This window comes from Glandiceps talaboti, chromosome 11 (assembly GCF_964340395.1).
Source record: "Glandiceps talaboti chromosome 11, keGlaTala1.1, whole genome shotgun sequence".
NCBI classification, from domain to species: Eukaryota; Metazoa; Hemichordata; class Enteropneusta; family Spengelidae; genus Glandiceps; species Glandiceps talaboti.
In genome coordinates, this window is record NC_135559.1 from 5224814 (window position 1) to 5240546 (window position 15733).

Below are 15733 nucleotides of genomic sequence, written 5' to 3' on the forward strand. Positions count from 1 at the left end.
CAGACACATTTATAATAATATCTTCCATTATGGAAGGTAAACTTTACCCCCTGGGTAGAATCCATAATTTTCATAATTTCATTGTGATGCTTCTGTCCAATGCGTACATAAATCTAATGCCCTCTGACACCATGTCATTGCGAATGCATGGAAATATGTCCATTTAATTTACCACACGTGACTCTTTCTTGACCAACCACCAGCTAGCTTAGGAAAGCATAAACATATACAAAAAAATGAATAACACATGCATAAGTAAAAGTTTTGAGAGTGAAATATTTTAAGCAACAATATAATGATTATAGAGATATATTTATTAACCTTATCGTAATACTTGAATGATTATTGATATCAATGTATGAACAAAATTGGAAGAAAGCTTACTATTTATTTTACTTTTCTAGTTTTGATCCATTTGATGTAAAGTATTTAAAGTGAGTATAAAATTCATACATACTGTATTGCATCTTATTATAATAGTGGGATTATACTTACTCTTTATTTGTATAGTCTAATAATAGGAATAGAAATGGTGCATTAGTTTGAATTAGGGATATATGTAGCGCCCTCTAGAGCTGTTGTTTGTATCCAATATAAAATCAATGCCTTCATCAGGTTTTGTTTTGACCATTTTTGAAACTATTATATTCTTAGCATTAACTGCATTTATATTAGTGACGACTGTTAACATTTTGTCTTTTTATATATTTTATATCATTGCCCTGATTACTTCATGTAGTCAAACCAGTTCGATTGTTTGTTATCACATTATGACATTATATACATAATGTTGTGCGGCCATTTTGTCGTCTGCATATTTCGGCAATAGTAATACAAAAGAATGTATGGTATTCACATTATACAAAGCCCCAAATCCATACTGTTCGCTTATGTTTAGGTTTCTCCATGACTTTCAGTTTGTAGAAATTGTACATCTGTGTAAACACAAAAAGAGCCGCAAAAAATCCTATTCCGCAGAAGACCAGATATAACACAAATGATATCGTGACACTGTATTCATATTGGTTCAAGAAAACGTCCTTGAAGATGGTAACAGCAGCAAGAATTCCTTCGTAGACATTTCCTTTTTCAAAATGTTCACTGATTTCACTTCGGATCTTGATAAGGGATCTTGGTGTCAGGAAGACCTGTGCTTCATGCCCTATTGCCACACTGAACTGTTGTAAAATAAAGGACAATGAAAGGTTAACCAAGGTCTAATGAAATATAGTCACTGGTGACCACCTTAAAACGGAATAGCCATGAACCCTCATAACATTTATAAATATAAACAGTGGCAGATAGATTAGAGAGATGTAGTTAGACTGTCATCAGTCACTGGGAGATTTTTTAACTCTAATATCTTCACATTACTTGAATTTGGTATTCATTTTTAGTTTTCTAAAGTTTAAAAATAAATAAATCCCAGTTGCTAGTAGTCTCAGAGTTATACGCACTCACGTTCACTCAGGTCATTATTTAACACAAAAGAACATACTTGTGTTAAAAATATATAGTTTTATTCAAATAAAGAATTAAAAAGGCCCAGACTTGAGCAAGTCTAGGATATAGATAATTTCAAAAGTAGCATGTGAAATAGGAAATTAAGGTGCTTATGTCTACGAGGGAGCATTGTACACGAAGTCTACAAGGGAGACACGTGACTCAGTTCAATAATGGATATATAGCTGTTGTTGCCGGCTACTGTCCTAATTTGCATATATGGATTAAGATATCGTTTTTAAATAATACTAGTAATGCATCACGTCATTTTAAAGTCTAATTTATCACTTTATACATTATGTGAAACGGAGTTTGTCATTTAGAAAATCTGCAGAGAATTGATTGTTCATAAATAATCCTTTCTAATAAAAGAAATGCATAGCACCCTCAGTGGTACACTTGGGAACCAAAATCGTACGATTGCCAAGGGAGTTTTTGTGAAGAATCACTCGAGAAATCAAACAGAAAACCACACTTTCCCGACTTATTATTTTATCATACTTTCGCTTCTTTTTCAAATAATGTGCCTAAATTATTATGGATATCTCAGTTTCATATTTTTTTTATGTATGTGTTCAACAATTTCTTTTTCGGCTACAGAAACTGGAAAATTAGAACTGTGTTTTACGGTCAAAAGTTCAACTACCCATAGCTATGTAGCCGATCACTACTATCGAGATTCCCCAGACAATTGTCATTAATTTGATCATCCTAACCGTGATATTATGGCAATTCCTAATATCAGTCGACACAAGTATACTTTCATGCATGTAGAGACAACTTTCAGAAGGGAATGTTTTCTAGAATCAGTCAAAAAACAAGCTGAGAATGACGTATAAACAGGCTAGACATATAAATGAAGCGTTTGTTCAAAAGAAAATTAAGAGTGGGAGCTCGAAATATGCCTACTGTACCTGCCTATCATCACGTGATGCAAACAAGATTACGTCATTTCCGCATTGTCCATACTGATATCTATGCAGTAAGTAATCAGCAAACTCATGGGAAATAGCTTCTAAGTCTTGTTCTGTGACAATACTTTTCGCACTGAAAAATAACAAGGTTGTGAGTCAGAAGAATAATTTCACACTTTGAATGTATACATTGAGTTTGTTTACGAGGTATTCTGAATCTACCCGTGACGTCACATTCAAATGCCTTTCACAATACATATAAGTTGATTAGTAGTAGTTCCTTACTGTGGAGAACTACAAAATACAATTTTAATTTCAACATCTCTGGACATACCATGAAGGTGTATAAAGTCCGGCGTCCTACCAGGAAAGTAACTGAATCACATCGAAGATGTATCGACTGGATTATTTTGAAACTAGGATTACCTTGAACCCCTAGAAAGTGCATTGATCAAACGTAAACCTTGGCTTGTCCGTTAGTAAAGGGTCGTTGAACGTCTCTCATCTAGAATCAACAAGGTGGTACGACTGACATGTATAATTCACTGGTTTTGAATTATTTAATGTAGGCCACTTAAACTGACAGTGAAATGAGAGCTCATCCTCATTTCTCTTAATATTTTATGAAGACATGTTATAGCTCTCCCAAGTTTGGCAACGCTGATGACAAATTTGATTATCTTCAAACGTTAGGAAGACATCGGTTTGACAGAGCCACTGTCAACAGCAAGATGTGACCTAGACGTTTACCGATATTGTAACTGGACATGAAATAGTTGGAGGCATCGATTCTTAACCGTCACCTTTGTAAATATGTGACTTTGGAATGTCTCGTTAAAACGACAATACGTTTCAATATAAATAGATTCGAGAAACAATTGCAGTTTTACAAACAAAATTTTAATTTAACATGTAACGTCTGAGCTGAAAGCGAGGCTCTTAATTTTGATCGTCTGCTGCGCTTTGTCCTTTTGCAATACATTGCGCATTGCAGAGGTCACAGAGCTGTAGAGAAAACTTGCATGTCATTTTCAGTAGAATTGTACTGATGATTTATTTCTACAAATGCAGCCTTTTTAATGTGTGTCACTTTAAATTATGAATACTTAATCAGCCAGCATTCCTCTGATATTTCCTCTGTCGTCATATTATGAATGAATAGCGATTTGGGAAATCACTTATATTATCCTTAAGCCTACAGCTTCATAAAATATTACAGGATGTCCTGCACCAACAGAGTGAGTGTAGATCAAAATTACACTGATAATATCATTGTAATGACTCATGCAAGAATAAGCCCCAAAACTCCCAAATACACAAGTCTGGATCTTCTACAGTGACAGTGATAATTTCGTCCACCTGAACACCGATAAAGCAAGCATGAATGATTTATTTCTGTTTACACCTTAAAATCTTAACGATTCAAAAAATGCGCGAGCACGCTCACACACACACACACACACACACACACACACACACACACACACACATAATTGTTTAACAAAGAACAATTGTAATTTGAACTTGAAACTCTATCGACAGAGATAACCAAATAATCCAAATTGAACTACCAAACGAAAGGAACCTTCATTTAAAGGGCTAAACATAAAATAGTTGTGTAATAATATAATTATACTTCTACAAAACAATGAAGTCATATAATGAAGTTCTAAAATTAACACATCATGTCACTTGTTGACAGTTCAATCGTACCTGGTACTGTTTTTTTTGTAAAGTTTAATTCGTTCACTTTTTCTTGCCATTCTGTAAGCTGATTCTTTCTCTTATTTTACCCCACACTTTCTATTCTTGTATCGACACCTTTTCCCATGCAACTTTTGTACCATTTTCACAACTATCCTTTCCTGTCCCTCTTTTACCTATTCATTGCTATTCACACCTATATACAGTATGAAATTCACAAACAAAAAGTATTTACATACATTTCAGTACAACCCAATGATCTGATGAGATATTTCGACGACAAAATTTGTTATAGCTTTTTCAAAACTATACATAAATCCGGCACTTGGGTGAGTACACTAAAATTGTCCTTCCTACGGTGGTAATAGATGAATACAATAACCCCCCCCCCCCCTTCATATTTGATAACAGCCTGTTTCAATATCCTTCAAACGTCTTCTATGGGGCCAATAAAGGGATCTTCAATTTTGCGATAACTGAATAGAAATACAATATGACACCTGTCACTTTATAATTCATAATGACTTGACAGATTCTATCAAGCATATTTTCGGCTCAGTTTTTATCAATTAATAAAGTGCATTAAATCTTGCTTACAATCTTCGCTGTATCAAAAATGACTATCTTTATCTCTCAATTATCTACATTAAATCTAGGCAAACATCCACTAAGGAAAATAACTTTCTACTATCACTTTAATTATTCCCCCAATGCATTATCGACCACTCACTTGGCAAAAAGCCAATTACGATGCAATTAACTGTGTTAATTTGATCACTCAATTCATTCGATGAATGCCTCATGGTATATCTTTACTCTATTGGAAGAAAATAATTACTTAAAATAATTTATTAAGTAATTGCACGTCAAATTATTCATTTATGTACTTTAATTGACGAAGAATATATACATAATTATGTTCACTTAAGTAATTGCATTATACTTCAACAGACACTAGTTCACGATACAGCTAATATTGACATACCTTTTGTATATGTATATTTTGGGTACTAAGGCAACAGTGACAATAAAATTGACATTGGTTTGATTGGTACATCCACGGCAATCGCAGCTTGTAAGGTTTTGTGTTTCCACTAACACTTTTTCAATATCAACCGCTGAAAGAAAACACAGTATGCGATGTTAGACAGTATGGGGAGCGGAAATGTTAACTTACAAACAAAATTTAGGTGTTTGCTTCATTTGCACAGCTTAAATGACATGAGCATGGTATTCATTTCTGAATTTCAATTAACACATCATATCACTACGTCACTTCCATTACCACATGAAATCACCACGTAACGTCCGTTCTGTGCATGCGTACATCATTTTGTGTTTTCTTGCGATTAAAAGTAGTAAATCGATTTTGGTGTGTACAAACACATTTACAGTTACTAACAGTATTACTTGATCGTATAATTTCATACTTGTATTTAATATATTGCGACCATAGATTGCATAGCTTGTCAAAAAGTGTAATTATGTAGATGAATCGTACAATGAAATGCTTTGAATTTCAAATATGAATATCACGTGAATATAATGTATTTCCTGACCGATATTGTATACAACAGCTTCTTTGTAGGAAACTAGTACTGGGGACATGTTTAGATTTGAGATGGCGTAGCAATGTCGTGGATATAAAGTTGAAACTTGATAATTTGTTATTGTGGGTCGTCGGAAAGATTAATAGAAAAATGTCTCAATGAAATAATTACCGAAATGAGAAATGACTCCCTCTAGGGCGTGTAAGATGGATACACTATGCAAATGGATACAATTCCGTCGTTAAAAGGCAATTTTCGGATGAAGCATTCATCTTGTTCACGTCATTCACTTTTGTATTGAAATATTTGCTCCTGGATGATTAAAACGTAGTGGATTATTTTACCGCCGGAAAGACTTGCACAATTTATCTTTTTTCTATAATTATTTAAATATATCAACGTAAGTTTGGTCAGAAATAGTAGACATATTTGTATTGAAGGTTTCTTTCCGAGAATTTCGAGTCATAAGTGAGCAAATTTGCACAGATAATCAAAAATATTTTCCCGCAAAAAACAGTAGTAAAATTATCGTTTTTCTTTATTTTTGTATAAATCAATATTATTTTAATATTGATGGATTCCTTTCTAACTTTTTGTTTAAAAGTGAACATATTCACAAACGTAATTATTCACAACGCACGCATTAAGTGTCAATTTTCTTTTTTGGTACGAGAAAAGCAGTGACGCAATGATACAACAAAGCGGCTTTCTTTATTAAAGTACAATACGTAACTTGTCATCAATATTTGATGTAATTTTGTTACAAGTCAGTGGATTCTCCAGCTACGATTTACTCTTAATATTTGGTAACTGAGCCACGACGTTGAAACGCATGGTTTCATTTCAATGATTTAGTTTATCAATACATATTAGTGGCATTCTTATGCCGATATGGCCACCGAGTTTGATCTGGATATCATCATATTGAATCAGATGATGAGAAAACAAGTATCTGGCATTTCTCCTGAGACGTCAAAGGTCACACTATCGTGGCACCACTGACAGCACATGCGCTAAATGTGTGGAATATGTATTGCGTGTTCTCTGAATTTAAATGTAAGATGGAGCACAAGTATACTGTAACGAAAAGAGCTAAACGAGCCATAATAATTTTGATATTATAATTTATGTATATTAAAATACTAGTTAGATCGGTTGCACTACATATTCATGGTTCTGTGAACATTGGTATTTCCACAATTTGAATATAATAGAGGTCAATCGTTTTAAACTGGATGTAGGGGGGTGTTTTGAAGTTGAACATGCGTTTCTTAAAACTAACCACAGCCAAAGAGACCCCGGTAAAGACCACATCTTCCGAAATAACCCCCGCCATATACAGGAGTCTTACTGCTTCTGTGATGATTAGATGTACATAACTGACATTGTACTTTCACGCCTGAATTTACATATATTGATTCAGAAGCTAATCTTTCCACACCTCCAGTTTAATTAACACCTCTGTAAATTTTGATCAGCCTGCCAGATGATCAAATCATGGATGTAATACGGAGAATACTGCGAAGTAATACATACATCCATGGTCTTGAAGAATGAAAAGTGATTTGTTTGAAATGTGTTTGTTTGAAATATGACCTGTCATACTAGCTATTCTTAAAAAATATATGCCAATCACTACAAATCTTTGACTGTCTTATTTAAGAAAAGTGCGCATGGCACATATATAATACAGATAGGTGGAAGGTACTCTCTAACATTTAATTCAATAGACTGTGGTACTTATAGTTATGAAGATATGGGGACACGATAGAATGAAAAATTAAAATTATGAGTGTTTTGTAAAATTTTGCACTTCACCTATTAATTTTAGAGTTGGATTGCATAGATGATTATTCTAAATAACATGTGAAAATTAGGGAATTAACCATATTGATAATAACTTGAGTAAAACATATTCCCTCATACCTATCTGATAGTGTACATGTTGTATGGACTATATACTCTAACAGTGAAGGGTGCGATTGCTTCTCAAGTCACGTAGATATAAATCCCAGGGGAGTCAATAAAACTGACTCCATATAAACATTACCTGAATTCATAAAACTGATCTATGGATGATAGACGGGCTGTAGACTATGTGTCAATTCAACCTACCTATTCCATGTGCATTAATTCTGATTTTGACAGTATGATAAGTAACTCAGTTGTAACTCATTGATGAAATTTGTAGGTAATATAATCAAGGATTCCAGACAGTTTTGACAAAATGTCTTTTAAAGAAAACACAAAATAACAAAAATATGATTTATTAACCGTAGGTACTCGTAATGTTTACTACAATGGGATTTTTAATCAAATTGCTGCTAAGAATCCAATCAATCAATATTGTTGTGACATTCAAATTATTCTCTCTCAACTGTACGTTCATGAAAGAAACAGCGTTGTAGTCAGATCAACTTCATCTAGGCCATCTACAGTGAGAGTACGCCATTAGCTTTGTTCACTTGGACATAGTAACACCTCCTACATGTGATAAAAGCCAGAGGTTTACTTTCCACTAGTGTCGTCTTTTCATTCTTAACTATCCCCAATGTTGTACATTTTATACATGTATTCATCATTCTGTAAACCCAGCCTGACTTCGCTCTGTGCGATGCCTGATTACATATGTTGTTTACCCTGCAAGTACAATGGTTTAAATACCACAGGTAGAAGATGCAGCCACAACATGTATACCTACTACAGTAACTGTCAACTGTGTTTCGTCATATTCATAACTTGTATAATTAAAAAAGCACTAGAAGGCTTGTTTATTCGTCATATTCATAACTTGTATAATTAAAAAAGCACTAGAAGGCTTGTTTATTAATCTATATAGAATATCAACATTCAATGTGTAAATTTCTCTGTATTTACATATCACCAAGCTACTCGAACTTCGCAATGTACCACCGTTTGATCCCTATCAAGTCTGCACCAAAGCAACATGTACACGTTTCGAAACGGAAAAAAAAATGCTATAATCAGAATGTTTAAATCTTGCGCGAAAGTTTTGAATCTGTCACCATGTTAAAACTGTACTAGTTGTACGTGGAGTATCATTTTGGGATCAGACAACCGCAATATATTCAGTTAAAAGTGTTAAAATACCAATAATTAGACACTGTACATGTCAATCAGTGGTCTATATTATCCATAAGCATAAACTGGTTGAAATCAAATCGTGATCGCCGTTGAGGGTGCTGAATTTGGGTGTGGACCCAAAAGTCAATTTCGCTTGATATATAATTGTGTATACAGGTAAAAAACAACATTTTCCCCACAGATGAATCAATATTGTTCACGGTGTATGATATCAGTAAGTTATTGTACCTAACAAAACATTTTCAAATAAACCACAATCTAGTTGCATTAAAATATTTACAGTTACCACCGTCATCGAAAGCGCAAGAAACTGACATGCAATGTCATTTTACCTGTTAATATTACGTACTCATATTTATTACTTATGTGGTGAATTTTACTGAGACCAAGAACTAATAGTTTGGAATTCAGCTCATGTAATCACAAGGGGAAGTGTAATTTACGATAATGACAGAAGACGTTGTTGACATTTAAAAAAAATTAAGTAAAGTTTTAAAGTTTGGCAAAGCTCTTTCTTTCTCATTTGAAAGGCTTAATCTTTTATTATTGCGTTGTTATTGTTTTGTATAAATAGAAATTCAGCTATTGAGGTAGATAAAATCGAGAGGAAATAGACTCGAATATTCGTTCTTGGCAACGGAAATGAAAATGGCACCTCAGCAACACCGACAGCCATTTTGTGCAGCACATATTACTGACTCTGTTATCAGGTTATCAGCGTCTTTGAAAGCTTATCGCCACTGAAATTTATCTTAGTTCATCTTTAGATAACTACTAATAGCTGGCCAAGTTTATGTTTCACTCTTTTCTCGTATCTAATTTATAGTTGACATAACTGCAGCTATGGCTATCTGACTTACAGAGACAATTCATGCCTATTGATAAGATAATATATATTGATATACGTGTGGTTAATTACCCATAGAAAATATACAGAGATGGGTTTATGATTTCCACATAAAACAAACAAAACGCGTAGTGTATTTTGACAAAATCCAAGCAATATTTTTTTTTAAACCTTTGACGACAGTTGAGGCAAATATGCCAGGGGCGTTATGAATTAAATATAATCCTCTATAGCAGTGTATTAGTTAGAACTGTATATTAAAATGAGACACCAGTATAGGAATAAAGACTATTTTTGGTTCTAGAGTCATCCGTTATTTTACATCACATACATAACGTAGTATTGACAGTAAGGAGACACCGAGCTGAAACTTGTTCCACATTCAAAGTTCTGTTCTGCGTAATTTGGAATAATTAATTTTCTTAAATCATACCTACAATTTCAGTCACGTGTTAAGATTAATTTACATCTATAGGAACTATTAAGTGGAGTTAGAATAGAAAAAAATCAATGTCAAAATGACTGATTATAGTTTCAATTCATTCTATTTTAGGCAATTTTTACAATATCGATTAGTTCGTTAGTTCTTATCTGCTGAATAAACAGAAGGGATTTACACTCCCGTCAAATAATTTTCAAATGAAAAATAAATTATATAAGGAAATAATTGTACCGGATGACATGGTATACCAACACAGTATCCCCCTCCCCCGTTAATGTTGTTTTGTTTAACCTAACCATATACTGTTTTCCTATTTATAATTGACTTGTATTACTTATTGTACTTCATATAAAATATACGTCTGGAGTAGTATAATATAAGATATGCAACGACCTGCAAAGAAAGTGTATTTTATGAACATGCCTGAAAACATACAAAAAAGCATACATAAAATCCATGAAAACAAACGTAAAAACACACAAAGCCCAAAGAATATACATGTAGTTAATGTCAAAACATCCTAACAATGGTCTCATTTGCATAATTGTTGGTCATGTTGTAGAGGATTTGTTGTTCATATGTCTCCAGTGAGACAAACAAATCAAGTCGTCACGCACGAACGACGTCCTCGTATAGCACTATAGGCTATGTAACTTTAACAATTTCATGCAAAATTCACAAAATATGCATACAAAAAGGGGTACAAAGTTCACCAAAATGAAATGGTCCCTTTACATTTATAAAACGGCATTTTCTAACCTTTGCTGTATTTTACGTAACTTAGTATTTATCAAAATAGCTCCTGGCATAGCATTCTTTGCATTATAATAACAGCCAAACCAGGGACCTATGTAATTCGATCGATTCGGAGGCTACGGATATGCAAATCAGCCCTTTAGGCACCACATTCTTAATACTTTTGCCGCTAATCCACGTCGTATTATTTCACATGTATTTTGACAAATTTGATGTCTTTTTCAAATAATGGCAATATCAATCATTCTGGAAAATATTCCATAATGAAAATAATCAATTCCCCAGAAAAAATAGTGAGCATAAATTCCTGTTGATGTATGATGTTTGAGTTTGACTCGAGAAATGTCATCATCTGTGTTGGGAATCCAGAGAAAGACTGAAGTGTAGGATTTGTAAAATTTCCCTAGAATGATAGCCAGGCTTCAAAAAGGAAATTATTATGTTAACGCTATAATTATACAACTACCCTAGGATGGATTACTGTAGCACTGATGAATGAAAGTCGGATCTTCAGAGTGAGATCACATCAGAGTTTCTTGTGTTATAGCTACTGCAGCAGAATTTATCACAAATAAAGTATGTATCTCACGCACTGTATAGTTGCAGGATAGGTTTCATGACATGATCAAGTCTTTGCGTTTATTGCATAGCCAATATACTGTACTTTTCAACGGTCGTCAATGCTAATATTACAGTAGCCATAACTTTTAATGTACACGTAGTTTATGAATGAAAAAATCAACTAAATCTTCATAAAAGTTTAGTGTTTCTGACCCGTTTTAAAGGTCATCTTGTGACAAATATGCTATTATAATGCCCTGTATGCTTAGCTCTCATTCTCGCAAGCCAGAACCCATATTTAATATTTCTGTCGGAGCAACGAAATGTGCGTCTTGGACGGTGCCGTAAAAGAGGCTGTGGTTCACGACGATGTGCGTCTTGGACGGTGCCGTAAAAGAGGCTGTGGTTTATGACAAGGAGCTCTGTATCTAGTTCTTACTCTAGATATAACTAGACACTATACATAACAATTACAACTGTTTCCTTTTGGTAACAAAATGGCGGATGGACTGTTCAATGAAAATAAAGGAGAATGTTGTACATTGACAGTTTGATTGATATCCTTACAGTGTCACATGAAGAAAATGGGTAAAAAGATATGATTAATTCACTTACTCTTCCAAAATCATACACCATGAAATGAAATGAATAAGAACAGTAATAAATTCTGACACTGTCAGGATACATTTTTCCATTACTATTACAGTATTATTATGTTACTAACTTCGCTAATAGAAACACTATTAGTGGTATTTATTTCGACAACATAACAACAAATGCGAGAACAATATCAATCTAGATTAGATAACGTCTGAAAATCTGTAAACATTCTAGAATCTATCTATCACCCTGTTAACAGAGCATCATAAGATCAGACGTTCCCTACCTCATGTGTTTATATAATATATATATATATATAGAGAGAGAGAGCGCGAGTTACATTCTTCTTTCGCCAAGTAGAGTGCTCTGATAACTTTCATTTATATATATATATATATATATATATATATATATATATATATATATATATATATATATATATATATATATATATATATACACACACACACACACACACACACACATACATACATATATATATATATATATATATATATATATATATATATATATATATATATATATATATATATATATATATATATATATATATATATATATATATATATCAGCCTTGGATGACTGCAATATTACTCCTGAAGATCCTTCTGGTGAAACGTTCCGTAGCGTAAATCCATAATGTAATATCATACTCGTCTTCTCTCATATTATGTATGTGTGTGTATATATATATATATATATATATATATATATATATATATATATATATATATATATATATATATATATATATATATATATATATATATATATATATATATATATATGTTTGTACGTGTATGATGTATGATGTGTGGTGTATGTGTGTCTTCACTGGTTTAACCCAAAGGTATTATTACTGACATGTATAAAAGCTTTACCGCGTAGTATTTTACTTCCAAACTACCATAAAAAGTCTATCTAAAGGGCTGAGACAATTTTTTAATTTTTACATTGTTCAGAAGAATTTATGGGTAGTATTATATTGTTCTCGATCGGTTTTACTTGAGTAGTTTGAAAGTATGCTATTCTTTCTTGTATGCTTCATTTTGTATGGCCATGTTCAAACTTTATGGTGAAATCTCATACTGTATATATTCACCTACCCCTATACTTATGTACATAGGTCACAATATGTCTATTTCTTTGGAGAATATTTCGAAATGCAAGCATTTTTCAATAATAGTTTGGTATCAAGTTAATTGAGTAGGATGTTTCTATGGAATGAGTCTAAAATAAAGGAGCGTGATACGAAAAATTTGTAAAAAAAAAATGTGTAGGAGCTATTCAGGCGGGAAAGCGTTTGGTGCTGAAAGGAGTAATTGACGTGGCTACAATTTACTGGCTGTAACTGCAATCGAAACGTGTATCGCCAGTAGATAAGCAAGGTTGTATGCATCACATACGATATGTGGCACGAGTCGAGTCAGACGATGAAATTCCTTACCTTGTTGATGGGATAATATATTGTCGGGGTCACAGAGCCAAGACTTGTTTCCATGGTTACCGCAATAGTCCAGGTCCTCTTGGGGGTCGGGAAATGAGAATTTTGTCCAGGCCGTTGACTGAGAAGATGAGTGTACGGGTACTCCCAAAAAGGAACTAAATATTATGTGAAGTACTACATAGAGATACAGTTTCATTGTATGTCACACATTACGGCGCACTATCACAACGCCCTAAAGCTGCATATTAATATTCCTAGTTTTTTTTATTCTAGTCTGTTCGTTTCGTCCATTGGGATTCACACCTGCCGATCGTCAACTATCACATAGCGATATTACACTGGTCAATACATTACAGATACCGATTTAATTGAAGAACTGTCACCCATTCATCCAGTCGTCAATTTTGGCTTGAACACACCTTTCCACGCGTACGGTCGATATACAACTTCTATTAGAAGCTAGAAGGTTAATAAAAACACACCCAGTGTGTCCCTGATGAAGGTTAGATGGCGAAATTATCCAGCTACATTGATCTTTGATGATTTAAGTAATTTGAACGTTGTTAATTGTCTTCTCCTTTTAGCACTGTGCAAATATCTTCGTAGAGGGGGTACCTTTGAAATTGCTCTACTTACGCCTGTTGAATACATGTACTTTTCAGACGTGATGCTGACAGGCATGAAGTCGGAGACATCGATCCTGTAGGATGTTTTCACGCTTGCTATATCAATTGATACACGTTGATGCAGAACTGTAGCTTACAAATGGGGTATATTTTGATGTTTTGCTCAAATTTGGTTCCTCCACATATTCACTTTCGATGTTCAACGCTGCTGCTTCAATCCAATAAGAGGGACAACTCACACTTGCTATAGATAACTATGGATTCGAAAATCAATTATTTCGACAACACTAAGGTTAGCCGCAGGTGATAGATACATTCCTTATATCCGACGAGGAGATCATCTGTTTTACTGAGAAAACATAAAATCCGTATTTCCGAACACCCGCGATTAATTTCCACATGTGAACAGTCGAAGGCAGTTCCAATCTTGTAATGTGTAATCCCTGTCAAATATCATTGTCTCACCGAAGTTGAAATTCACACATACATGTGTACATATGCACCCACTGCGCTCAGAATGACGAGTGATGATGTCGACAAGGTCTCACACTGCTAAAGTCAAGCAAAATCACTACAATACCTGTACTGCATGAAATAAAACATGGTAAAGAAATGGCACAAAATAAAACACCTGCGCGACTCGACTCCCTGGAATATCCCATGCATTCAAAACAGGACGCCTCTCGGTGTTAAGGATGTGTACTATTTATCGGCTTCCCGGAGTCACGTGATAGCTGTCGAGAGACCATTGATTATCAAACTGATTAAAAACGATGTTTTTTTTTTAATTATATGAAACAGTCATGAAGTCGCAGCCCCCATTTTGATAATAGATTTATCTTTCGATCGCTTCGGATGCATCGTTAAATGCTTGTGGCCAACCGGGCATTGATAACACGGAAACCTGACAGCTTCTCATAACGTTTAAAATAATAATTATTTTTTTCATTTATCAATATTTAATGATCCTGCACGTCATTTCTTATCTACAAGATATTGAAATATATTTCTCGACTATGAAATATTAACTCACCTCTAACAAGACCTATTTGTTGCAGGCCAAATACGCGATTAGTGTCTGAATATTTCATAAAAATGAGGACACTACGTGACTCTGATCATGATGTATTACGACTCCTGCTATAGACTTTCACACCAATACTGAGAAAGTAAGGTTTCGCAAGATATAAATAGTAAACTTAGACGTGAAGGAAACGAGACTAACACGTGCTTAATATGCAAATATAAAACAAGTCAGGCCTTGGCTAGTTATCTTGTAATATGGGGCACAAATAGTTGTTCCAGTCGGAGTGACATTTCGTATTGATGGATAGAATCGTTCGTCTGCGGTAAGTCAATAACAAACGATGTCAAAGCCTTTAACAAAATCGCTTCAAATTTGTGAATGATAATTGATGGCATGATGCCCCCATGCAAGCGAGCAAATGGATATGTTGACATGGCAACCAATGCTTCGATGTCAATATAGGTGAATTGAATAAATATTGATCGAACGAGAAGAAAGAAACGTGGCGGGGTATCAAATGTTGATGGAGCCGGGACTCAATTAACGATTCCCCGGTCTCGAATATACGCACGTACAGGTCTATTTGATTGCATTAATTTTCGAGAACGACAAATATTTTCTCAGTACAAC

The 15733-nt window shown here is 34.0% G+C and overlaps 1 protein-coding gene across 1 annotated transcript; it reads right to left on the bottom strand.

Annotated features, from left to right (window-relative positions):
- Positions 1-454: 454 nt before the first annotated feature.
- LOC144442561 (uncharacterized) lies at positions 455-15216 on the bottom strand. Its single transcript, XM_078131940.1, has 5 exons — positions 15110-15216; positions 13451-14810; positions 5107-5239; positions 2418-2550; positions 455-1178 (listed from the first exon to the last, which is right to left on the bottom strand). Exons 2-5 carry the CDS (start codon positions 13644-13646, stop codon positions 858-860), a joined length of 783 nt encoding a protein of 260 aa, XP_077988066.1. The 5' UTR covers positions 13647-14810; positions 15110-15216; the 3' UTR covers positions 455-857.
- Positions 15217-15733: the final 517 nt, after the last annotated feature.